This window comes from Chironomus tepperi, unplaced genomic scaffold, assembly GCF_022539635.2.
Source record: "Chironomus tepperi strain 1889 unplaced genomic scaffold, CSIRO-AGI_Ctep_v1 contig_429, whole genome shotgun sequence".
NCBI lineage: Eukaryota > Metazoa > Arthropoda > Insecta > Diptera > Chironomidae > Chironomus > Chironomus tepperi.
In genome coordinates this window covers 655,772-682,296 of record NW_027226551.1, presented here as the reverse complement: position 1 = coordinate 682,296, position 26,525 = coordinate 655,772, and the positions used below count along the sequence as shown (strand labels likewise).

Genomic DNA, 26,525 nt, shown 5'->3' with positions numbered 1-26,525 from the left:
ACTTTAAGACAAAACATCAAAATTAACTAGAAAAGGTAACTGTTTTAGCAAGGATAGATCAAAAGTATCAAAAGGAACTAATCATCAAGTCTATAGCTAAGCTGAATTCATAGACTAGATTAGAGAGCTTGATCAAAACTAGTGTCCGTCCAAAATGCGAGGCTTTCTAGCAAAAAACGTAGACCTGCAGCCTCAGATGAACTAAAAGATACAACTCAAACAGTTGGCTTGCACTTTAATATCCAGAAAATGCAGGCATGCAGTTCTTGGCCGAACTATGCATAAAATTATTTTTTTAATAGTCTGGTTATCAACATGCATGCACTGATCCATGGCATTTCAAAAAATTTTGCGGCACACATTAGTGAGCCCCGGAACACAGATTGTCCATCACTGTGCTAAATCCATCCTTACTATCCAATATCAGACGTCATAAGTGAATGACCCCTAAATATTTAAATTCATTTCTATTGGAGATTAACTCGATGTCGCACTTCCCGTATGCAACATTGTATGTAATAAGCATCAATAAATTAATCATCTTGCATAGTGCCGGTCACTATCTGCTTATATAAAATAGATAATCTCCAGTGCAAATCATTTCATTACGAGATGCCAATAGTTGACGCTCAGTAGTTCCGAAACATACTTGTCTAGCGTGAAAATTATAACAATTCCAAAAAAAAACAGCAAGTTTTAAATCATTTCTGTCAACACGTGAGTAAGTCTTGAAATGTTTATATATTGTTGCATTCATTCATTTAGACATTAAAGTGCAAATAGTTGTAGTAAAAATTGTGCAAACGAATGATGAGCACTAGCTGCACGCAAAAATTTTTTTAAAAAGGCAGAAGCTTAGTCTACAAGCGGTTCTCAAAACTGCTCAAAATTATTAAATTTTCGTCCGCAAATAAAATATTTTTCACGGTCAATTGGCAGTGCTTGATATTCAAAAAAAAAAAATCATTGAATAAATGGTGAAGGCACTCAACATCTTGTGGATTTATTCCCTTGAATTACCAATAAGTCGTCCCTTCATTAGAGCGTGATTGACTCGAGAGCAAAGAACTGAATAACATATTTATTAAGCTTGATAGACTTTCTGTTAAAAACTAACAATCATTTCAGTCATTTAAAATGTGGCGCACGATCCTGTTTACATTTACAATTATTTCAATAAATATCGATTTTGGAAGCTTTCAAGAAGGTAAGAAATTGCAATATTTTTAAGGTTTTGTGCATTTTTTTCAATTTCTAAGCTTGCTGTCATTGTACAAAATATTAAATAATCCAAATATAAGTGACTAATTATCTACGACTGCGTAACAGAAGTGAAAATTGAATTTTGATAACTTTGTGCCTGATTCAGCCTTATTCAGACAGTTCCAAACTTATTCTGTCACCCAAAAACTCATTTTATGACAAAAAAGGACTTTCAACCCACAAAACAAAACAAAAATAAGCCTGCTAAGATCAAAAACCTCAGCAACATTGATAAATAATTAAATCAGTCTGAGCTGCTTTAGTGTGTGCCACAAAATTCTTGAAAATATTTCAAAAATCAAGTTTATATTGCTAAAGTAAGTCACGAAAATCTTTTTTGGGCACTGAAGTGTTTCGTGTGGTAATAAAAAGTTTCAATTACTGCTTGTTGGTGTATTGTTTGGAAAATGTTCCGCAGGGGTAATGACACACATTTTTTTGTGAGGGTTTAGTGGTAGAGGGGCTTGTTTTTGTCCTTCATGGACCCTTCATGGGAGATCATGGATCACAATTGATATGTATGGGCAGAGAAGTAATATGAAGTATGTAAGTAAAGATTTAAGGAACGTTCATAAATTACGTGATGCTTAGGGGAGGTGGTGTTCAGACCGTTTCCCAAGTTGAAGGTGGTTGAAGGGTTTTTGACCCCTCTGGCTCAGAGCATATCTATGAACTTTTCTAGTTCTGTGTCTCTAGAATGTCCGAAAATCGGATTTGCGCACTTACTTCGATGACCGAACAGATCAATTGTGATCCATAATCGCACATACATGTCTGACTAGCATCATAACTAGCTCTATTGCTGGCTACCACTTGTCCTTTTTAAATAACAGATGCAATACATTCTCCGTCGACAGCTTCTTTGAAAGTTATTCCTGAAAGTGGGACAATATTCGATTTTAGTTGGAACTTCCGAGGGACAGAAATAAAGAGTGAGCTCTTAGGTTTCCGCCAGAGCTCTTTCATTATCATCAAATAAATGCCTCCTTAATGTGGCATTTAACAGCCAGCGGGGCCCTAAAAGCTCCATACCGAAGACTCTTACATTTTTGTCGTTCGGGACTGTGAAAGTACCCGCTTTTTTTAAAGTCTATCTAAGTAAAGATCACGTCACAATGCTTGGAACCACAACTCGAAGTAGCCTTAAGTTGACTCGACTTCAGAAAAAATATTAGTCGGCTTAGAGCTTTGCCTGCAACTCAGGGAGATTTTAAATGACATTCTACTGTCTTAAATAGACAAATGACTTTTTCATCACTTACATTATGTAAATCCATCCAATCAATATTTACTTCTGGTCACACTTCCATCAAAATATTCGTGAATTCCTCATTTCCTTTTTTATTGGTCTCGTTAGCAAAAGTGAGAACGTGCAATTGTTTTTCCTGAATTTCTCGTACCAAATTGTTAAAGAAAATATTAGCTTTTAAATATTGAAAACTACAATATATTGTTTAACTTATCGTCGTTTCCAAAAGTCACGAGTAAAGAAGTTTCGTTACTTGACAACTTTCATATTCATTATTTAGTATGAAAACGGATAGGAGTCGGGCAAGAACGACAAGTATTCAGCTGTGTCTTAAAGTTTGTTCAAGGTTGCCGAGATGTGATTTTTTAGGGTTCGTCCGAAATTGCAGGGTTAAAGCCTTGAACGAACTATAAGGTACAATTCAAAACTGCAGGTCTGTGCATCTAAAATGCAGGAAATGTATAGGGGGTTCTTGGCTGAATCCTAGTTTCTTGTCAGCAAGCAGGTGCTCTGTCCTCGGAAACTTCTGGCTTCATCTCTGTCAGCAGACCTAAAATTTGAGACGAAGCCTTGAAAAAATGCATTAAATCCTGACTTCAGTCATAAGCCTACCTGACTAAATCTTCATTCTCTATTCCTATTCAGCCTCATCATATTCTAACCTTTTTCATGGATATCATCAAGGATATCACTATCCACAAAGATATACAAGACTTGATAGCAGAAGCAATGAAATTGTAGCCGATGATGCCTTACATAAATTATTAATTGAGATCAAGAGGCAGCATAAAATCAAATCGGCAACAAGCTACGACACTCGTGAACAAGTCTTCGATAGAAATGCAACCCGAAATGAAAGAATCGAGTTTGAATTTTCTTATAATGAGAAGGATCGTGATGGACCGTCTAAATGGAAGGAGATTAATCCACAATGTGGTGGAAGCAATCAAAGTCCAATTGCTATAGATACTGAGAATGTCACAGTTAGAGAAAATGCTGACAAATTAATAATTGATGGAGTGGATTTACTTCCAGAATCTATGACTGTCGAGAACAATGGACATTCATTAAAGCTTACCTTCAAGTATCAGGATGACCAAAAAATTTACATTTCTGGAGGTCCATTGAAGAATCCATTCATCCTCGACAACATTCACATTCATTGGGGTTCCAACTCTAGTGGAAGTGAGCATGTGATCAATAACAAAAGATACGCTGCTGAATTACATATGGTGACTTACAATTCTATTTTCGGTAAGATAGTCATCTAGACATGCAATTTAAATAGTTTTTATTATCAGGGATAAACATTTTGTTATGAATAATTTATTATTTCCGTAAAATCAGAGCTGATTATCAGGTGGGATTTCCATTAAACGTAGTTAATAGTTTCGGCTGGGAAGTGTTGTTGTCAAAAATTTTGGACCTTGATGCAGGTTTCTCCGGCGATTGTAAGGTACGGTACATTATAGTGATGTATACCATTGATACAGTATAGGCTTGATATTGGAATACCACTTGTGCCATATCAAGTGCATCACAGTGGTGTACCTATGCTTACTGTCCCAGTTCTGGACCAGTTCGGAGAAATCGGTTTTAGTTTCTATGAAAATCCTAGTAAATTGAAGACTTTTTAGTTAGAAATATTAGACTTCTCGTCCGATGTGGCTGCCGTCAGTTCACCTTATACATAAATTCTTAGAATCCCTTAGAATGTTCGGAAATTAGGTAACGGTTGCAATTTTGTTACAAATCCGGTAGGGATTTTAGCGTTACAGAGGAGGCTAGAACCCCAAGCGTTAATAATTTCCTAACATTTCTTTAATGGCAATTTCCATAAATTATCATGTTTATAATTAGACATACATTCGACTAATCACTGTCTGTCCCACTCAGGTCCTTATCAATGTCCATATCCCTCAAGCTTAATAAAATTTACCGTGCCTTCCCCCACCAAACTAACCATTTTTTAATATCCCATAATTTTAATTACAAACTTTTTCACTTTCTAGAAACAATTACAGCGGCAGCGTCCGATCCAAAGGGATTAGCTGTCTTGGGAATCCTTTATGAGGTAAGCTGTGTCAAATAAATAATCCTGAACATTACACTGCGGCAAAATCTTATTTTTCATAGCTGTCAGAACAATTATGGACATCATTTTGATGTTTTTGTCGTTAAGTCAGCTATGAAGCAGTGCCCATGCTGTAAACCACAAAAAATGTTCACGACATTTCTATTTAATTTTTTTCAGTATGATAAGCTTTATACTGGCAAGGATAATCCTTGGGTGAAATTTATCACAAAAGTAATCAAGGCACACAGCACTTATACTGAAACAAAATGGGTCTTTCCGATTCGTGATATCATCAAAGATGTAGACTTTAGAGGATTATTGAGTTATAGAGGAAGTTTAACGACACCAAATTGCTCTGAAAATGTATTATGGATGCTCTCTACACACCCAATTGTAATTAAACAAAATGAATTGTATGAACTTAGAAAAATGAGAAATGCTAAAGGAAGAAAGCTTATACAGAATTATAGACCCCTACAAGAAGCAAATGGACGAGCTGTGACAGCTTATAAATATTATTAGTTGACATGCTTTAGATAAAATTGTTCGTTATAAATGTAAATAAATTAATGTTTAATATTCACTGACTTAAGGTTTTTGGTTTTTAATTTAAAGAGGAATTAAGTTTTTTTCAGTAAATTTTAACGGTTTTTTGATATTTGAATGATTGAAACCATACAACAGTTTATGTAAAAAGTTGGAATTGAAAGGTTTAGAAATTCAAAATTCAGTAAATTTTAACGGTACTTAAATATTTGAACCTTCAAAACTATACAACAGTTTGTGATACACTTGGAATTGTACAGTTTTAGAAATTCAAAATTTTTATAACCGGTGGAATGTTAAAAATTCAAATTTTGGATATTTGAATGACTGAAAACCGTACAACAGTTTGTACAGTAGCATGAAATTGTATGGCTTTGAAAATTCGAAAATTTAAAAATCGTTAAAATTCAAAATAATCAAATAAATTTTGTAATTTGGCAGCGACAGCTCCTGAAACTTTTCCAATCAAAAACAACAGCACAAATCATTTTTGAACTTTTAGTTTTCTTTTACTATATCATATAAAATACAATCATAACAAAAAGTATTGATACATAAAATTAAGTGGAAATATTAAGACTGAAAAAATAAGCAATTTTTAATTTTGGCAGATAAAAAAAATTCATCCTTCTTAGAAAGTAGTTAATTGTCTAAGTTAATTTACATTAATTTTGCTTATCAATTTTTTTTTATATCCATTAGTATCCGTTTATAAATTTTTAATATCTTAAACATTTTTTTGAGGTATAAAGTTTATTTAATTAAATATTTCATTAAAAAATACTTTTAATTGCCGAGAAAAAAGAGAGATTCATTGTGATGCATGAGAGACTAGAGAGATTTGACCAATATTGTCCAATTTTCGTGACACAACACGTCTATATAAATTATTTAAGATAAGATTTAGGCCAATTGTGTAGAATTTTTAAGAATGCCAGACCAAAAAGTGGTTTAATTAGCGCAAATGTCAGTGCTTAGAATCCAATTTCTATGATTCATTTGCTTAATAGATGCAAAAATGTAGAAATAAATGCAAAAATTTGGACAATATGGATTGGATGATAATTGTATTTTGTTAAATATCTATTAGAGGTGTATCATTTGATTGGATATATCTAATTCATCTATAACATGCATGAAGATTAATGTTGATGATATTTCATATTTGGCCTTTATTTTAAGGGTCATATCCTACGTTATATCCTATAAGATTGTGGAAAACTAGCTATAAATGAGCTGAATTGTCTACTATTTCTCCTATCCACCGTCTATAAAGAGCAATCATCCCCACATTACCAGAATAGCTCAAAACGGCTAATCAATCAAAACTTCGACCCCAGGTAGGCGTCACTCTGACTTGATGCAGGATTCAGTTTAAACCCGACAATATGCGAGTCGCGTGTACCTGGTGTCGATGACTGATTGATCAGCCTATTCGTATTGCTTCCTAAACATAATAATACACCTCCGTCCATAATATGTAATTCGAAAAAGTATTAATAAGCTATAATTAAAAATGGAACGTATTTAATTCTTGAGATTTGTGAAATTAACTTAAATTATTTTGTAAAATATCATTTCTTGGTAGTACACAACATTTAATTAGCTGCTGAAGAAATTAACTGGAAGTAACTGTCATATTTATGTTATTTAAAATGCTTTTGAACTTTATAAATTTCTGATGTAACGCGATCGTTTTACCAAAATGCAACAGGATGTCAATCCTGACGAATATTTTCCCAACTCTGTCATGTTGAGCACTTGTCTAGGCATGTCGACTTTCTCCGCTAATATTTGATACGAGATTGGAATTTCATCGATAGATCGATGGACTAAAGTTCCATTAATGGACAAAACATTGGCAGCATTTTCCTCACTGAGCGTCAAGGTTTGGTACGTAAAGGTTGCTTCCCGTTCAATTCTCTTTAAAATTTCTTGAGAATGCGGTGAACTTGAGACACACATTAGATCTTCTCCAGCCATTGATATATAATATTTAAGATGATGCTTCTCAGTCACCTAAAATACCCGAAATGTTATCAATGTCATTTTTATTAAGACAATAAAATTATTAATCTGTCATTCTTCCTAAAAGATTATTAAAGTAAGTGAAAGAATAAGAAAATGTTGTGTAGCATTCAGAAATTTTGAATGATGTTTATGTGCAGAAGAAGATAGTAAAATTAATTTATTGGAAGTGCTTTTTTGGATCTTTACCTTAAAAGCAATTAGCAAATTAAGACAAAAATTACGTTTTTACAAATTTAACGGTTTAAAAATATTTGAAAATTTTAGGACCGATTCGAATCGGTTCATCGAATTTGAATTTTTATTGACCGTTATTTTTCGAATATTTTTCAGCCGTTATAATTTTCTACCCAAAAATGCACTTGATTTATTAAAGCAGATCTATTGAGCATCTAAGTTACTTTAAGCTTTTAAATGCAATTATGATAATAGTCAAAAAAGGATAGATAATGCAAAAAACGTCTAGATAAATAGGCAAAAAATCCGATTCTTATTTTGCATTCAGAATTTGTTTAGGACATAATTTAAAGAGAATAAAACCTGAATTTGTCCATTCACTAAATCCAAAGTTATTGCATTCACCGGTTCATTTCGATCTACCTACATTAGTTAAAACATTTAAGGGAAAAAAGGTTTTACAGAGAAAAACAATTACTCGGTGAATTAGAGGAAGTTAAGTAGTAAGACACGTGATACATAAAATACAATAATTATGTGACAAAGAGTATCTTTACATTAAAAAGGTAAATTAAATGAAAATTTGTGTTAGTTTATAGGAAATATAAGGTGAGTCCAAATCAGCCATTAATCTTACCCTAATTGGAACACATGGGAATTCTGGAAATGCATTAGCAACAGCACGTGCGCCTGCCTCATTCGTAAAGTCAGATATTCCAACGAAGAATTCTTTTCCAGTAAATAGAACATCACCGCCTTCAAGTTTGGCATTTGGATCAGCTATTTCAAACAGTGCCAAATCCAGTTCCTTTCTTAAAATAGCACGCACGTTCTCCACCTAAAATGTATGTTGAAAAAGTTTTTATTTATTGCTTGTGTATGTCTGGTAATATATTGATTATGAGATAAATGCTTTAAACAAAAAAAAGATGATAATTAAATTTTCGTTAAAATAGTGAGCGCTAATGGAAGTGCTGTGTGGCGTGAGTGAGATTTTGTTAGCCAAATATGATTATAAAGTTATTTATGATCATTTAGTTTCACTGTTTGCGTAATTTATTACATTCACTTGCATTATATTATTCTCATTTTGATTGAATTATGGACTAGTTGTGGGTTTTTTTGCTTGCTTTAATTTAGTTCCACTCAGTGAATTGCAAATTAAATTTTATAACGGTCAAGATTCATTCAAATTTGGTTCAAAATTTCAAATCTGAAATTGCCGTTATAAATTATAGGATATTTTATAGCAAAAGCAAATTCAAATCTAAATGTGTGAAGCAAATTCAAACTTCAAAAGTTCGTTAAACTCGTCCTGAGTTTCAAATTTCAAAAATTCGTTAAATTCAACCAGAATCTTCAAAATCTTAAATGACCGTTAAATCCAACAGCACATGGCGTGCTCTATTAATTTCCACTTCAATATTCACTAAGACACAAACTCCTCAAATTAATTATTCATAAAAAGTGCTCCAGCCAAGGCTATGACTTGATGACTTAATGTCAACAAATTAACAAGAATTTTTTTTATAGGAGGTGTACAGCTATTGCTCATCACTAATGAAATGTAAATAAATTTTAATTTAGCACACTAGCATAAATTGCCGCTTAAACAATTACATCACACACTTTTTCCATGACATGACATGTCAATGTCTCTATTCAATTGATATCACTATATCGTGCGATTTTGATCTCTTTCGGAAATAGCAGCACCTTCTTATTTAAAATATAATTTATTATAAATGACAATGCATGCGAAGCAAAGTAATTTATATTAAATAAATTTGTTCGCGCTATGCTAATTCATTCTTCTTTTTGTATCAAGAACAATTTAGGCGTGTATGTCAAGCTGCTCTAATATCCGTTCCTCTTTATGTCCACCTGCTTACCTCTTTAAGTCTTGTTGGATTTCCTGGTTTTGTCATTAGAGCTATATTATTGCACACAACAGCCGTGTCCTCAATAAAGACTGATTCTGGAAGCTCCTCATCTTGTGGCATTTCAATGACGTCCAGTTCCAGTTCTCTCAATAGTTGCACGTATGCTTCAAATTCTTTTTTCGCTACATCAATTTCTATTCCTCTCGTTCTTAACGACAATGGGATCCTGAAATCATATTAATTAATTTAATTGAATTAATAAAATTAAGGAACTGGATTTATCAATATTTTTATTGGATAAATTTATTGATTTTTTCTTAACAGCCACGAATGTTTGGTGATTTTAATAGAATTAAACTAATTCACTTACCTTGAGACTATTGCATGCGTATATCTCATCGGCATTTTAATTTATTGTTAGCTATGTCTCAGCAAACTGTAAGATTGAGTCGATAAATTGAGAAGAGAAGAAAAAATTTGAAACTGTGCAATAAATAAAAATTTTATGGATGGGGTGGGCCTTTATTGATGGAATAATTTTAACGAAATTTTTGATGCCGGGTATAAAACTGGAATTATTTTAGACATAACATTCATTGGAATAGCCTTATATATCTATTATCACAATTTGAGTTGGTTTAGTTGAAAATTTAGTCGCTCCTCTTTGAATTTTCTTATGGCAATGAGCTTCTTTATTTCCATAAAATTCTCGAGAAATTGACTTGATGACTGCTTGCCATTTAGAAATGCATCGACTGATTCTTCACATTGATACTCTCCATTGGACACGGCTATCTCCAAGAGTTGTCTTATATTCTCTGGCAGGTATTCTTCCGACTTTTCGTGGTACTTTCTACTTGTGTCTTCATATTTAGCCCCTAGATTAAGAAATTCTACAGATAATGACTCGATTGACCCTTTAAGCTTATTCAATTTTGCTTCCTTTTCTAAATTATTCACAGCTTGCTTCTCATTACTCTCAATTAGTGAATCCAGTTCAACATTTAATGATCTTACTGACTGGAGCTCTTCAATAAAGTCATCTAAATATTGGTCATCATTGAGTAATGCATTTAATTGATCGATTTCTAATCCTTCAATCTCCTTTATTGATGACTGGATCTTTACTGGTTCTACAATTTGCTGCGATTGAAGCTGAACAGGATTCTTCTCAAACTCTCTTATTATCACTTGACATACTCTCCCCAAATCAGAATTGATTGTAAACTGTGAACAAAGGCTTTGTTAGTAATGTGAATTACTTTATCTAATTGAATTAATTAATTACATTTAAAATTCCTGGTGCCTTTGTTATCTGATCATTTTCTATCCATTTATGCTGGAACTTTGGCTCGACAGATAACTTCGGAATGTTGTATGGAAAGTCGTGATCTAATTCAATTATTAGTGAAATCTCATTCTTTCCAGAAAGGAACTTAATTGTATATTTTTCACCGTCTTGTATCTCTGTAACACTAAAATTAACTTTTAAACATTTTTGTAGTACTAATATATCTTATGTGAATTACTTACTTATCATTAAACACCTTTAGAGTATCAATTTGCCTTTTTCGTTGCTCTTTTGCATTAAACATCCTTTAAAATTGTCTAGTTAATTAAAATTTAATTTTTGGATAATAAAAATATTCTGCAAGTTTACTAAGTCTTGTTATTTTTCATTGCAAAGCGCTGCTTTGAATGTTTCGTTAAAAATTCAAATTTTTAAAAACCGTTAAAAAATTTAGTACAAAGAAAAGTTTACTAAAAGCATAACTTTTATAAACACATAAAAATTAGTGTTAATTAAGATATTTAAAACAAAATAATAATGGCATCAGTTTCATATTTACCTGCTGGTTATTCAGACTCCGAGAATGAAGGCTACGACGACTGTGATGGATATTTTTTCGAGAAAACAAAAAAGCCAATGATAAAAGTGCAAAAAAGTGAATTCGAAGAATTTCGTGACAACTTGTTGAGTCATTTGAGAGACAACAATGTACCTGAACTACGTAAAACATTAGATAAAGGAATTCGATCTGGATTTGACATCGATTCACCTATTGATGGTCATTGGAATTTGCTCTTTTATGCATGTTCATATGGATTTTCGGAAGTTGTTGAATTCCTAACTGAAGAAAGAGGTGTAAACGTGGATATCCGGATTGATGGTGAGACAGCTCTTATGATTGTTTGTTCATCAACTCAAAATTCGGATGAGATACTTAAAATCATCAAAATCCTTCATAAAACGGAACCTAAACTCATAAACCGCACAAATTACGTGGGAGAGAATGCCTTAATGCTGGCAGCAAAAAAGGGTCATTTGAATGTAATTGAATACTTGATAAAAATCGGGGAGTCATACAATATCGTCAACAACTCCGGTCGAAACGTGAGTACTGTCATAAAATAATATCTTTTGTGCACATGCATCTATGACTTTTTTACTTCCATATATTTAGGTGCTGTTTTATGCGATTGAAGGAAATAACATAGATATTGCAAAAAAGCTCTTTGAATTGGAAATTGATTTAGATGTCCGTGATTGCTATGGTACTACTCCAAAGAAGTATGCTGAAGAATGCAATGCGGAAGAGATATTGGAATTATTTCCTTTAGAAGAGTACAAGTATGTGACACCATCATCATATTACAGCTATAGTTCTTTTGATTCACTAGTTCCTAACACTCTTGGAGAAAATTCCATGTAAGCTTACGAAAAAACATCTGTTCAATTTTAGCTCAAAATACATAATATTCACTTTATTTTCATATGAACAGTCCGTCATACTTTCCGGATATTGTAACTATGCTTCGAGGAATGGATTGTGAGAGATTTATAACACAATTTTCTCAAGCAAATATATCATTGGAACAATTTCTAACTATCGATGAAAAGAAACTTGAAGAAATTGGAATTCCATTACCCTATCAACGGCGAATGATACTTCTCGGTTTACATAACTTTTTTAAAGCAAAATGGACCAAAAACTCAATTTACATACCCGAGAATATTAGATCTCATCTAACACCCGTCGATTTCGTCTACTTGTTTGCCAACATCCTACGACAGACAATTGTATTGAAAAGTCAACTGATTTATTTGAGACGATTGAAAGCAGATTATGGATTAAATTATCCCTTTGAAGATATATCCATTGAACATTTTAAAAAGTTTCAAAATCAAATTGACGAATTGAACCGTAAAATGAAGACAATGAAGGTGACAAAACGTCCATTATTGATAAAAAAGCAAACTCAATCAATCGTACCAAATGTGCTTAAAGGATCTGACTCATATGGAATGAAAGGATTTGCAGTCAAAGCTGTATTACCGTTGGCTATTATCTCAATCATTGCAATCAAGTATTTTCGTTCAAAGTAACTGAATTAAATTATTCAAAAATTTCAAGTATTTACTGATAAAGACTGTGTGTTGGACATAAGATGAAGTTGATCGAGTAATCTTATTGTTGGACACTGATCTCATGATTTAATAATTTTTTATATCCATAAATTCCCAAATGTATTCTTAATATTAATATAATTCATAATTTACATGCTGCAGCCTTAATTAGTAACTTGACAGTCAAAAAGTCCATAAATTATAATTCAGTCATGTACCAAAAATGATATAAATTTTTTCACCATAATAAGCCATAACGGTAACTTTTCAAATGACAGTCGTCGATTTCCTCAACTACATCTTCTGTCCGTAGTTTCATAACATATAACTTTTATTTACAAACAAAAGATATCTGTGATCACAGTAGTTCCATTAATTTTTAAGAAACAAGAAAGTTTATACCAAAAAAGTTTAGTCTAGTGTATAAAAGAAGTAATTTAAAGACAATGGATAATATTTTATTGGGTGGATTCTCATCGTCAATTGCTACAATCTTCACTAATCCCTTAGAAGTAAATGTTTACCTTAATAATTTGAGATCTTGTGATAAAAAAAAAATTGAATTAAATTTTTTCAAAGGTTATTAAGACAAGACTACAGCTGCAAGGCGAATTAAAGGCTAAAGGACACCATATTGAACCATATAAGAATATCCTGCAAGGGTTAATACAAATTGCTAAACATGATGGCATGAGTGCTTTACAGAAAGGATTATCGGCATCTTTGTGCTTTCAATTTATTCTCAATGCATGTCGGTACGGAAACTTTTTACTTCCTCTCTTTAAAAAAAACTTAGTTCCTACTGAAAAAAAACTTTGTCATTTAGTTTAGGAGTATATACCACAGCATATGAAAGTGGATGGACGAGAAACTCTAATGGTAATGTGTCAATAATCAAGTCAGCACTTTTCGGAGGCATTGGTGGAACGCTCGGTCAAGGAATTGCAAGTCCATTTTTTATGATACGCAATCAATTGCAATCTGCTGCCGTTGAACAAATTGCTGTTGGATATCAACATAAACATCAAACAATGTCCAGTGCATTTAAAAAGATTTATAATGCTCATGGCTTTAGTGGGCTGTATCGAGGTGTTTTAGTCACGATTCCGAGAGGAATGCTTGGATCAGGAAGTCAAATTGCTGCTTTTGGATATTCAAAGGACGTCCTACAGCGCAAAACAAATTTAAATCCAACAACAATTTCATTTATTAGCGGTTGTATAGCAGGAACGGTTATGACTATCATTATGCATCCGCCTGATGTCATTTCAACGAGGCTATATAATCAAGGAACAAACGCAAAAGGACAAGGACTTTATTATTCGGGCGTGATTGATTGTTTCATTAAAACTGTTAAAGCAGAAGGCTTTAGAGGACTTTATAAGGGCTTCTTGCCGCATTATTACCGTATGGGACTTCATTCTGTACTGGTTCTCGTAGTCTTTGATGAACTCAAAGCTTTGAAACTTAAACTAAATGTTTAACTTTATGACATGATGCCGATTTTTTCCTTATGTGAAGCATGTGACCTCGGCCGGATGAGATGCAATTTCTGTTCATAAGCCACAATAATAATAAAAAGTTTCTTTCCATAACGTACGAGAGCATTTTATTGTACATTTCCGTCATATTTCATCTTTTTGAAGATGTGTTGTGTGCATAAATGATAAAGCATGTAGATGACCACAATACCATTGACATGAAAAATGAAAAAAAGTATAAGCTTTAAAGGATAAGGTTACAGATACATATCTGTATATTTACAGGTACATAAATTGCAATATGCTGAATGTTTCTGACTCAATTTAATAAAATGTACATCATATGATGTACTTATAGACAGATATTTTTTACACACCTCATTTTTCATAACTTTGCTATAGGATATGTAGCAGTTCTTAATTACATTACAATATTTATTTACCTCCTACAATGTAATATCAATCTGCTTCTACATAGTATCAACATTATCAAATTTTTATGGGAAATTTACGGTTCATATTTGAGTTATAATCACGGCAAACTGTTGCTAGTGGAATGAAGTTTAACATTTTGTATGTTCTAGAATATTATCACTGCTACTAAGTCTCTAGAGCAGTGGTGGGTAGTCTGCGTGACGCGGAACGCTATGCATGCCATGAGATCAAAATGACACTTTCTACGGTAATTAACATGAAAATTTTCACTTGGACGCTATGTGGCTGCCAGGATTATTTTGTGTCGATCGGGTTACCACCTAGGTGTACCTCAGTAAAGGGTAACTCACCATTGCTGAATAAAACTGCACTTCCCAAATAAGAACCCGAATGAGAATCACCCACGCTCTCTTAATTGCATATCAAGCTCACAACTGCTGTACCACCATTTGTTGCTGAAAGTGTCGCACAACTTCCATCGCTGGCCGTACATATCAATTGTGATCCATGGCCTCCTTTATATGCCACCTGAAACTAGCCCTATCGTGACTTCCGCTTGCCAATTCTAAAACCTAATGCAATACTGTCTCTGTCAACAGCTTCTCTACTTGAGTGTCACACAATGCTCACTTAAACTTTATTCTCCATACAGTGCTTATTGCACAGCTCTTATCGCAGTATTGGACAAAAACACAAAATTCAATATTGAGTGCTTTAAGTAATTAGTCGTAATTACGAATGTTAACGACTATCTTCTTATTTTATTTTATGTACCCAATTTCTCAAATGGATGTAGTAAAACATAATAGAAAAAAACTTTTTAATGAGAAACAAAGGTCAGTGTGTTGTCGTAAACATTGTGTGAATCCTTGACATTTAGAAAACACTGTATGCAATGATATAGTGTTGAGAATATAATAACGGTTATTTTATATTTGAACTGTATGCAACTTATATTGGTTGTTTTTCCCCTTTCATAGTTGTTAGTCCCCTTCAGATAAATATTTAGTCTGCTTTATAACTTCAATCAAAAAACATCTTTATTATTATTATTAAAGCTTAATTAAATTAATTACAATAAAATCTGATATGCATAGTTGGCCTGAGTTCTTATTATTTACAGTACAACATATAGAGATCAAATTCTGATGCGAATCGAACTCAAGTAATCACAAAAAAGAGGTTTACAATTGTTTCTTGAATAATCGGTCACAGTGGCAATACTCTTGAATTGCAGATACTCTTGATTCCAGTATTCTACTCCAGCAAGACAGGCAAGTGTGAAGTCTCATATTAAGAGCATTAAATTCATGTTTTAACGACGAAAAAAGCAAATAACTTAAACATAAAATATTAAGGAGATATTTACAAAAATCGTGTTAGAATGTCTGCACTTTCAAACAAAATTTAATTCAATTACCCGAGCAGCATAATGCAGTAAAGATGGCACTACTTCATCTCCACGATGACGCTAAAACTAAAGTTACCATGACAACTATGTTGTTGCTGCTTTTGGATTATTAAAAATTAAATTTACATCGCACTGATCGGGTTAATTAAATTAATTACAATAAAATCTGATATAGCTTGTAAGTCATACCACCTGCAAACAAATATCAGACAAAAATAATTGAAAAATTGCACAACTTTAATTAAAAATTGCTTATAATTAAAATTTATTATAAAAGTTCCCCATCAGAAGTTTTTAACATTTTTTCTGGGGTTTTCCTGTTTAATGTTGTATACAATGATTTAAAGTCTAGTACATGCCATCACTATTTTTTTTCCATTTGTTTTGTAGCTGTTTGGCCACAATGTTTTCTTAAAATGTGACACAATACTATAATGTCCATTGTTTGCTTATACAACATAGATACATTAGACATAAAGTTCTACACAACAAAACAATTCAAGCTTGTACTTATGTTGATTAAGTCCTAAGAAAATTTACAAAACATTTGAAACTACTCGAACAACATAGTTTCTTAAGAATTGAACAGTAACAAGTGCTAGAAATGCTCTTTATATAAAGCTTGTTTGGAGATGTATACAGTTTTGAGTACTTGTATATGGGTGGTTGAGTTTTGAGTTGTGAGTTGGGTACATTCTCGGAGCGACATTTTCCCGAGTTGCACAATCGGATGGTCGAAATTATCCGTCAAGGTGCTGTCAGGGATACTTGACACCTTACCATTAATAGGACGACGTAACGGTATCCAGTGGCATTTGATTGCAAAATGGTCTTTTACCCTTTAAATTGGCTGAAATTAATCGTCAAGGTCCGGTCAACATGACGATGCGTCTACATCACTCGGTGAAAATTTAACTATAACTTCAGAGGGTAGAGTAAATGCGATGTAAACAATAGAAATTCCGAGAACTTAATTGTTCATTTCTGAAAAAAGCTCCTTTTGTAATTAGCAAACGGTCCCTTGAGATTGTACCTCAAAAACAGGTGGCATCTGTATCTTAAAAACAAAAAAAAAATTCAGCTTAACCAATTCTTCAACAACCATTTATGTCCTAGTCTAAGGCAATTCCCAACGGCACGTATATTAGCTAAATTAATGCTTTTAAATCAACACTTACCACTAAACTGACTATTACCGGCTATATAGAAACTTATCATGTTATGTTATAGCTTAATTCAGATAATCGCATGACAAACATACAATAAAATGTTGTGTCAGGTTGTGTCTCATTTTGAAAATTTTACTAAAACTCAGTCTGCTATGACATGCTAATACAATTTATAACATATCCAATCAAGAGTTGACATTGCATATCAACACGTTTCATATTCATGTGATATTTTTTAATAACTTTATGAAAAAATATTTCTCATATCTAATTTAAAGTTCACATCCTGTAGAAGAAACGATATATGAGCAATAACTTTTTTATTATAAAAAGAAATAGAAAATATTTTTTGGTTTTTAGGTAGATTAATATTTTATCTAATTTTTTACTTTTATCATCTATATATGTGAGTTAACATCAAAGGACATCCTTTGAAGAAGAGGTGAAAAAAACTACAAAAGTACTCGACCTTATCGAGCGACGTAAGCGCATTTTCAGTAATTATATAACGGATTTTTTTAATTTAAGTTTTAACGGTTACTAAAAATTTTGAATTTATTGAAAGCAACGCTTTAAAAAAATATTTTTCTTTTGTTCATGAAATGAAAAACCATTAATTAACGTACATAGGCATGGTTTTGCACTTCCAGAACAATCGATACCCGAAAAACTCGATGACACTAAGCTAATGCTTCAAACTAGAGCTTTCTACAAGGTCAGGTTGCCGAAATCTCGTCCCTTACCCATCCAGCCGAACAAATTGTATTATTAAGCGAGCTTTTTCCAAAGAAGCGCTAAAAAAACTAGTTCCATTTGAAGAGATCTGAGATTTATAAAACGGAAAGTTATTACTTTTTGATGTACAATATAAAAAAAGTTTAAGCATGCATGTATATACGCTTAATTTGCTCTATAAACATCAAAAGGTTTTTTTTTCTATGTGCAAAATATTCTATAGATCTGGTATTTATGTGACAATCTATCTCAAAAGCTTTTTTTCTTTGAAATGGCTTCCAATTTACGAGTAGTGACGGTGATAGAGAAAGAGGCGTAACCTTATTGAAGTCATATAATTTTGATGCCCTTGCCGATGAAAATGTCATTTTTAATCAATAATACTCTCAATTTTACTGAACCTGAAAGATGTCTTAACGACGACCTTCTGACAAACGTATGTGGAACTTTAGAATTCGATTTAAATGTCAACATAATAAAATGTTTGTGTTTATTTCCCGAACAGCACACAATGTTTATTTGGACATCGATACGTCGTGGTGTTAAGTGTAAGACATCCTAATCTGCAACAAGATCCTAGGTTCCGACCAATTTTTACGGCATGGTTCCGGTTTGACGCATTGTGCTGCTCGGGTTTACATCTCATAAATAAATAAAGCAAAAGGAAATGGCAACAAAGAGCTTCTTCATCCTTAACATTTCACACATAATGAACTTATAAAAGAATTGATAAGAAAACCCCATCTGGACAGGAAGTAAGCTTTTGCATTACTTTTGTGGTAAACATTATAAGACAAAGTATTTAAATCTTGCAATGACTTTCCTTCCTGCAGCTGTGCCTTTTATTTAATATTAATGTATGTATAAAGGAGCAAAATCAATAAAGCAATAAAATGCAGATGAATCGTACATCAAAAACTTGAAGGAAGTTAACCTCAAAAAAATTGTTGAAAGTTCTCTTGATGCTGTTCGATGGACTTAAGCGCATTTTTGGCCAGCGGTCAGTATTTGATTCCATTGATAATCTATTAGTAAGCTGCTTCATGCAATATACTGATGAATTTTATAGGGTATTGTCATTTAACGGCTATTTCAAATTCAAATTTTGTAACGGATTTGTAAAATTCAAATTCTTTTGTGCCCAAAGTTCCGAAGGATTTAGAACAAATAGAGAAAAATCACTTATTATAGCATTTAGAGATAACATTAAGCTACCAAACAAATTGATAAGACAGTAATTTGATAATAAGGCGCTAATGCTCCAAATCCGAATTCTCTAAGATGACTGGTTGCTGAGATCTCACTTTTCACCCAGCCAGATAGCCAACCAACCTTTCATAGTGAAGCAATAAACGTCATTTTTGCGCAAAAATGCGGTAAAAGTCGTAATTCAGAAACTTTTGATTGCCTCCATATTTAGATGGGTATGAAATTAAATAAGGAAAAGGAAATATCGGAATGGAAATGGAAATAAGCATTTGTTTCAAACTTCTTCTCTTGATAATAAAATTTATTTGCCTATCGAGTTTTAGTATAATAAAATTTTCGAAGCTGTTTGACCGAGAAATAAGAGATATTAAAGTAAACAAATACTTTACCTTAGTTGAATTAATGCTTGACATTTAAATCGCCCTAAACATCCTTAGTGAATAGACATAAAATTCGTATAGGTAATTAAATTAAATTTAAAAAAAGAATTCTGAGAATATTTCATTATAAAATACCTAGTTGAGTATCTATTACATTGAATTACTTTAATTAAAATTTATGGAATTTATTATTCGTTAGAGCAGTTCTTGCTTGTATAAACTTAAGGGACTATTTACTTTTTACGTAATGCAAAAAATTGGTTTTCTGCCCGCTTTCATCCTGAGCATGAATTGGAGTCGAATCTTAGTTTTTAGTGCAATTTTGAAAGAAATACACTTATTAAATCATGTTAGTCGGCTTGCCGGCTGAGACAATAGATCTAAACAACCAGAGATTGAAGGGAATTCGAATTTGAAGCCTTAACTCCTTTGTGTTGTCTTTAAGACAGCTAAATTTAGATGGCTTCCCTTTGATGTCGATAAAAGAAGTTTAACGAAGCCTTTAAAGTTTCGTGACAGAGTCTTCCTCATTTAGCCGCTCAGGGGTAGCTTGAAACTTCTTATGTTAATGTCTATTACTAAGGCTTTAATTAACGACTTTATTTTGAAAACTACTTGCTTCGCTCGAGGAAGAGATCAACTGTGATTCATGTTCTCTCTTAGTTGACGTCTTAAGCTGGATCAATGGCTGGCTACCTTCGGAATGTAACACAGTTTAAATCAACAGCCCTTCAACAGATTTCTTTGACATTGTTCGCACTTCGCATAATTTTTCCTTAATTTTTTGATCCAAGTATGCTTTGAACGACCTTCCGTTTAAAAACGCCAACCACAATCTTATCCTCCATAGCGATATTTCATGACTCATAGCCTTTTAATGCTACCTTGCGAATAAGCGTCTTTTACATTGGGGTAAATTGCTATTACATGGCATATCTGGATATTCTCATTGACACGAGTAGATGTCTTACTGTAAAATATACTCACCAAACCCTTCGATTAATCACCATTGATGTATCAAAACTGTTGCTGATATCTGACTCTATTTAGACGAAATCGTTAGCTACCTAGAATCTGTCACCAATTACAAGGTGAGTAGCAACAAGTTTCATAAGAAAAGCCTTTTATTTTATCTAAATCTTATATTATATCCAACCACCTTCATGCCACAGCCAGATATCATTTATGAACGATCTTGTGGCTTTATGCGATATTTTTGGTAAAAATTAATCAAGAAAATTTTTGAAATTTAAATACCTAGAAAACACAGCACCTAAATGATAGTCAATTAATTCTCATAAATTCAATTTGAAGTACTCGTGTTGCTTCTGCTTCTTAAATTTTGTCTTATTTTGTTCTTTGTAAGAGTAATATTAATACTGACATATTGTTTATTCAGCGAAGCGAATGAACTTCATGTGAAATTGAAAGGATATCCAATTTTTTTGATTACCGTAAACGGCAATTATGTCCATTTTATGTCTGTCTTATGAGCAGCCATCAGGACAATAGTTTTATCAATTATAGCTTCTGTAAATACAATTATCACAAGTCCAATGACAAGCGCCTTTATGGCAATTTTTCTATGCGTCTCAGAACAGATGAAAATGTATGTATTTTGCCATTTGATGATACATCCTAAATGTATGTGTACTGTTCATATTTTCTCTCACAGAACATATAATCATGATTTATGAAATGGAAAAATAAACAACATACTTAATATTTTTTTGTTCATTCCATTTCATTCGGTTGTGATTTTATTCCTAAGTAATTTTATTCAGCGAAATATTTGGAGAACACATGTTCTGCCAGATTAAATCAAGTGCTATGCAAGAGATTTTTGAAATTCCTTTAAAAAATGATCTTCCGAGAAACAGCAATGAAAATTTTCGTCTAAAAACAAATGTTTAACCTTTCAAAAAACCTAGAAAAATGAATAAACAAATTGGATACTTGTTGGATATATTCCGAGAAAAACACAAACTGTTTGTAATTTGATTATAATAGCTGAATAGCATGAATCGGTTAATCGATTTAAAATTTAACTCCAGGGTGGCGTGACTTAGTGACCATATCGGAGTCACGTCGGCCTGGTGCCGGATTTTGGGTAAATTATTCGACTTTTGCTGTTTGGAATAGCTTCTAATCAATTCAAAATACATCAATAAACTGCACATAACCAATTCAATAGAAATTTAATGAGAGTACTTTAAAGCTTTTCCAACTGTTGAGGAAATAAAGCAACAATGTAATAAGCATGCAAATCAGTATAATTAAAGAACTTCCTTATGGATTAAAGGACGAATGATGTTTACTTACTTAATAACTTACTTATTTACTTATTTGCTTATTTACTGGACCAATTCTCTAACTTGGAGCCTAGATTGTTATAAAGACCTTCCATCTGACTCTATTTCTGGCCAAATCACTGAATGTTAATTGATCTAAATTAGAAAACAGACTAAAATATTTACATAAAGGGGATAGCAACTATAAAAGGGGAAAATCAACCAATTAAAGTTACAATTATAATTTGAATATTAATCGACAGTTGACATATTCTAAACAACATTTTAATAAAAATTAACATATTTCCTTAAAATGCGTCAAACTCGTAATTAAAATATGCAAATCATTGCTTAAAGTACTTTATGGAAGGGTCCAATGCGTAATAACTGAAGAAAGGGAAAATTCCACGCCGATAGATTTCTAAGAAATTTCAATATTTAAGACACATTTCATTGTTATAAGGATAAAATTTACATACATAATAATAATAACAAAAAAAATACAGCAGCCCAAACTTAAGTGTATTTTTAGGAATGAATATTGTAAACATGTTTACAAAAAAACATTAAAATTTTATGACTACAAATCAGACAAGTGTTTAAAAAGGTGGCTTGAGTGGTCGGCAAGACAAAATTTCATTTTGTTATAGGCACATAAAAAGGTACACAAAACGATTTCTTTTATGGGGTTTCCCGATTTACACGAATTTTCAAGACCGACTCGAAAGGAACAAATTGTTCATGACTGACAAGTGGCGTCCAAGCTGTAATTATAATGTTAATCGTAATCAGTCGCAGGCGATATCCAGCGATAGATTCAGTTTTAGACGATATCTGAGGGAGGCCATGAATCACAGTTGATCTGTACGGCCATCGAAGTAACTAAGTAAATAATAAAAATTGCCATTTGAATTCCATGTAGTCGTCACTTGGATGCAAGGCTGTCAAGGCCTGAGTTTCATTCTTATGCATATTGTTCTGAATGAAAGTGTGTCTTTGTATTGGATAAAACAATTTTGCATGGCATTGCCTTGTCAAAGTGCCATGATAAGCATGTACCGGTCGGGCGAGACTGAGACCAAGGCCAATACTGCAATGAAATTCTTAAGAGACTGAGATGTCTTTGTTTTCGTTTCGAGAATTCTTAGTCATTTATATCAGTGGTGGACAACAATTTTGCAGCAACACTTTTCAAAAATCTTTGGTGTGTCTTTAAACTTTTTCGAAAAACCCAAGAACATCTGGTTTTCAAAAAGTTCTCATATTAAAATAAAAAAGTTAAAAAAACAGTTAAAGTTTCAAATCTAGTTCTTCAAATCTTTTTGAGCTTTTGGTCTAAATAAAGTCTCTATCTCACTCAATTGAACAGATTTCCTCCCGAATGGATAACTTGACATAATGTCTAGCTAATAACTAGACATACGATTACTAATGACATTTTATCAGGAACATTCCGTAAAATGTCGACTATATGTAGTTCTAGCAATTAACTGTGCCGTAAAAAATTGTCATTTGTGGCACGGAACTAGAGCTAAGATGTGCTGTCCCGCGCGACAATAATGAAGAATGTTCCACTGCTGACATTTAAAAATCTCCATCAAAACTCTTTAATCATCACCAAGTGAGGCAGTTGGAAATCGTTTCTATTTCTTCATCCTTATGGATACCGCACGGAGGCGACTTCAATTCAATGTTAATGAAAGAGTTTGAAGAGAGCCTTCTTCATTTGTGTCGGTCGAGTATGTGGCTCAGAAAAGGTCATTCACCACTGACATTTATACAATTAAAAATAGAACATCACTCCGTACTCAATTTTGAAAAATTTCTGAAATTAAAATTGCTTTCTATGATTGGAATCTATGGAACAAAAAATATTCATTTATTAAATTTCATCAAAACAATCTTCAGTAACCGAATGAATATTTTACTAAATCTAATCACTTTTTTACAGTTGGAATTTCCATGTTTTTGTTGTGCTCTCTCTCTTCTCATTTAATAAGCGTAAAAGTATTTATGAAAAGCTTTTGCGATTATCCACCAAAAAATGCCATAGTCATCATCAGGATTTTCATTACAGTTTTGGCAAGCATTCAGAAAATGTTTGTTTCTATAAGAGACGTTGTGCTGTATGCTTTCCTCTCAATTTTTCATTATCCTCTCATTCTCTTTTTCCACATTATCGAAAGTCTCTCAGGCATCGAGTATGAAGAAGCAAAAAAAAAAGAAATGAAAAATTGTTGCTTCCGCAGGAAACTTTTTCAAATATTCTTTCAGTTTGCTCTAACACTTCGATTCGTATGGTTTAAAATATCACAAAAATGGCAACAAGTTTTATAATGTGAAATTCAGAACAGATCATTGAATATTTAATGAGCCATAAATAGGATGACTCAAAAGTGATAAGCTTATGGATGGTATAGATCAAATTTGTGAAATTGTGTCTCAAATGACAAGGATGTGATCAATGATTTATTACATTTAATATATAGTCTAAAGTGCTTGATCATGTGTTAATAATTTATCATATTATACATACGAGAAGTTCATTAAAAAGTGGAATTGAATATAAAGTGGAAATATGCAATTGGAAATTTTATCACATAAACATCAAATAGCACTAAAGGCAATGATAGTTATGAGGTGAAAGGATGACAAAGTTGATAGTGTATTTTATGTAAAATGATTGATTCAGTGCCAACAAATGTGCTTCAAAATTGTACGATAGAAGTAATTAATCGTTACCCAAAGCTATCAAATGAAAATGTTACGAATATTACAACTTATAATCGATCTAATGTTGTGGATATATTAAGTGATACATTTGTTAAATTCTCAGATGTTTATGCTGATGCTACATCACAAATATATTTTAAGTAAGTCTCTCTTGTTGAGGTCGTTTATGAGTGATGTACAAAGAGTTATTGTGAGGATGGGAATTGAAGGTGTCCCGAGTGACACAATTGCAGAAGGTCATTTTAGGCTCTACCCGAACCGCACAACTAGTTTTTTAGAGTATATCTATACCACTGAATTAACAGTAATATACGAAGTTGCCTGGATCGCATTGTGTCACTCGCACGCTGACCATTTTTATGCTATTTGGGTGCTTTATGAAAGTGGCTTCGATTTAATGTTATTAAAAGAGCTTTAGCGTGGCTTTAACGGTGCCTACTTCACTTGTGTCGCTCTAGAACTATTATCGAAAAAAAGGAAATTTATGTTGTTTCGAGCAACACAAATGATGTGGCCTTGACGGCTGATTATGATCCATTTTGTGGATAAAAAATTGTGGTTCGTCGTATTTTAATGCTCGAGTGCTGACCATTTGGGTGCAAATTGGAGACTGCTACCATTCGATATTAACAAAAGAATTTTAGCAGAACTCAATGACAGAGCTCAATGACAGATTCATCTGTATCGTTCGGGAACAGTTATTAGGAAAATGGAAATTGAAGCTGTTCCATATTCAGCCACGGAGCATTTTAGACTCCACCCGAACAACACAGCTTGTTCGCTAGGGCATCGTTTCGTCGATGTTTTAGCGGTAAGACGCTAAGTTGCCCTAGCTGCTGATTTTGATCGCCTCATTATGTCGCTTGGTTGTTGGTCATTTAGAGTGTGACTGAAGTACGTCGGCATGATATCGCAAATCGAATTAAGAACATGTCTATAATTTGTCATAATATCGTCATTTCGTCATTCCCGAATTTCGTCAAGGCTTCTTGCCGAGCTACAGCATGTCCAATGGACAAAAATACCGACGTTTCAGCTGACATGCAAAACAAATATTTTATAACATATTATGATCAAAACGCATCTACTAATTTCGTCGAATTTTGTTGTAAAAATTTTCAAAATCGGAAGTGATCTACAGGATCTAAGCTTGTTTAAGCTCACCTGAAGGTACAGTCAAGTAAAAAAGTTTTTTAGTATGACATTTTAGCTAATCATATCTAAATTTCATCAGGATTTCAAATTAACCAAAATCAAATTAATCAAAATTCATAAGTTGTTATGTCCCTTAAAGTTTGTAGACGGGAATATTTAAAAATTTCGTCTTTGACATGTTAATGTTTAAACACATCTAATTTTATCAAGAATTGACGAATTTGTTAAAATATCTTACTTTTGCTCCTTAAATAAACTGTAGTCAGTTAAAAGTAATAGGCAAGACTCAAATTTGCTACGGAAAAACTTAATAAATCAAATTCTGTAAAATTATTAATAATTTGATTTTATCATTTACAATTTTAATACCTAACTTAATATTTTATAAGGATCGAAAATAAATAATATTTATAAAAATTGCAAATTTTTTCGTAAAAAGTGAAAAAATTAATTTTAATTTTGGTTCTTGTGATTAATTTTTTTGAGATTGTTAGTAAACAATAATAATCTCAGATCTCAAATTTTTTTTTACAAAATTAAATTTGAAAAAAAATTAAGTTATTTTACTTAATTCGATTTGCGATATCATGCCGACGTATTCAGTCACACCATTTGGATGCTACGGTAGCACTTTCCATTAAGTGTTATTTAACAGAACCTTACAAGCTCAATACTGTCTTTTTATTTGTGTCGTGGGTCTATTTATCAAAATGGATCGAAGCTGTTTAGCTACACAAATTAGATACAGAAGACTCAGCTACGGAGTGTTTTATGGACAACAATGTGTTCGGTAAAAAGCTATGTGTGTCGCATTAACCTGAGAGCCATTTGGGTGCAGCATGAACAGCTCAATGGATAAAAGAGCTTAAGCAAAGCCAGCAGCTTCATGCGGAT

The 26,525-nt window shown here is 32.6% G+C and overlaps 5 protein-coding genes across 5 annotated transcripts in view; 3 read left to right on the top strand and 2 right to left on the bottom strand.

The window, feature by feature from the left end:
• Positions 1-6,456: 6,456 nt before the first annotated feature.
• On the bottom strand, positions 6,457-9,734 carry LOC139097699 (N(G),N(G)-dimethylarginine dimethylaminohydrolase 1). The gene is made up of 4 exons (XM_070649642.1): positions 9,594-9,734; positions 9,233-9,449; positions 7,978-8,178; positions 6,457-7,154 (listed from the first exon to the last, which is right to left on the bottom strand). The coding sequence occupies exons 1-4, from the start codon at positions 9,626-9,628 to the stop codon at positions 6,804-6,806; spliced, it is 804 nt and encodes a 267-aa protein (XP_070505743.1). The 5' UTR covers positions 9,629-9,734; the 3' UTR covers positions 6,457-6,803.
• Vsp37A (Vacuolar protein sorting 37A) lies at positions 9,700-10,876 on the bottom strand. Its single transcript, XM_070649641.1, has 3 exons — positions 10,757-10,876; positions 10,512-10,698; positions 9,700-10,450 (listed from the first exon to the last, which is right to left on the bottom strand). Exons 1-3 carry the CDS (start codon positions 10,816-10,818, stop codon positions 9,845-9,847), a joined length of 855 nt encoding a protein of 284 aa, XP_070505742.1. The 5' UTR covers positions 10,819-10,876; the 3' UTR covers positions 9,700-9,844.
• Positions 10,877-11,004: 128 nt separating this feature from the next.
• Gasz (ankyrin repeat, SAM and basic leucine zipper domain-containing protein 1) lies at positions 11,005-12,677 on the top strand. Its single transcript, XM_070649675.1, has 3 exons — positions 11,005-11,618; positions 11,689-11,933; positions 12,008-12,677. The coding sequence occupies exons 1-3, from the start codon at positions 11,052-11,054 to the stop codon at positions 12,609-12,611; spliced, it is 1,416 nt and encodes a 471-aa protein (XP_070505776.1). The 5' UTR covers positions 11,005-11,051; the 3' UTR covers positions 12,612-12,677.
• A 195-nt stretch (positions 12,678-12,872) lies between these two features.
• LOC139097710 (solute carrier family 25 member 35-like) lies at positions 12,873-14,606 on the top strand. The gene is made up of 3 exons (XM_070649657.1): positions 12,873-13,144; positions 13,212-13,387; positions 13,459-14,606. The coding sequence occupies exons 1-3, from the start codon at positions 13,079-13,081 to the stop codon at positions 14,114-14,116; spliced, it is 900 nt and encodes a 299-aa protein (XP_070505758.1). The 5' UTR covers positions 12,873-13,078; the 3' UTR covers positions 14,117-14,606.
• Positions 14,607-24,151: 9,545 nt separating this feature from the next.
• Positions 24,152-26,525, top strand: part of LOC139097703 (tachykinin-like peptides receptor 86C) — a 28,645-nt gene continuing 26,271 nt past the window's right edge. The window contains exon 1 of the mRNA XM_070649650.1: positions 24,152-24,616. Within this exon, the coding sequence (XP_070505751.1) occupies positions 24,423-24,616 (194 nt within the window). The 5' untranslated portion in view covers positions 24,152-24,422. The remainder of the gene's footprint in view (positions 24,617-26,525) is intronic.

Bases quoted from the DNA above. Each gene is read 5' to 3' on its own strand.
- Vsp37A (XM_070649641.1), bottom strand. From the start codon at position 10,818: ATGTTTAATGCAAAAGAGCAACGAAAAAGGCAAATTGATACTCTAAAG. The intron at 10,699-10,756 runs GTAAGTAATTCA...AGTTAATTTTAG, and splicing joins CTAAAGGTGTTTAATGATAA to TGTTACAGAGATACAAGACG. The intron at 10,451-10,511 runs GTAATTAATTAA...CTTTGTTCACAG, and splicing joins AGGCACCAGGAATTTTAAAT to TTTACAATCAATTCTGATTT.
- Gasz (XM_070649675.1), top strand. From the start codon at position 11,052: ATGGCATCAGTTTCATATTTACCTGCTGGTTATTCAGACTCCGAGAAT. The intron at 11,619-11,688 runs GTGAGTACTGTC...CCATATATTTAG, and splicing joins TCAACAACTCCGGTCGAAAC to GTGCTGTTTTATGCGATTGA. The intron at 11,934-12,007 runs GTAAGCTTACGA...TCATATGAACAG, and splicing joins ACTCTTGGAGAAAATTCCAT to TCCGTCATACTTTCCGGATA.
- LOC139097699 (XM_070649642.1), bottom strand. From the start codon at position 9,628: ATGCCGATGAGATATACGCATGCAATAGTCTCAAG. The intron at 9,450-9,593 runs GTAAGTGAATTA...ATATGATTTCAG, and splicing joins ACGCATGCAATAGTCTCAAG to GATCCCATTGTCGTTAAGAA. The intron at 8,179-9,232 runs GTAAGCAGGTGG...CATACATTTTAG, and splicing joins ATCCAACAAGACTTAAAGAG to GTGGAGAACGTGCGTGCTAT.
- LOC139097710 (XM_070649657.1), top strand. From the start codon at position 13,079: ATGGATAATATTTTATTGGGTGGATTCTCATCGTCAATTGCTACAATC. The intron at 13,145-13,211 runs GTAAATGTTTAC...ATTTTTTCAAAG, and splicing joins TCTTCACTAATCCCTTAGAA to GTTATTAAGACAAGACTACA. The intron at 13,388-13,458 runs GTACGGAAACTT...TTTGTCATTTAG, and splicing joins TTTATTCTCAATGCATGTCG to TTTAGGAGTATATACCACAG.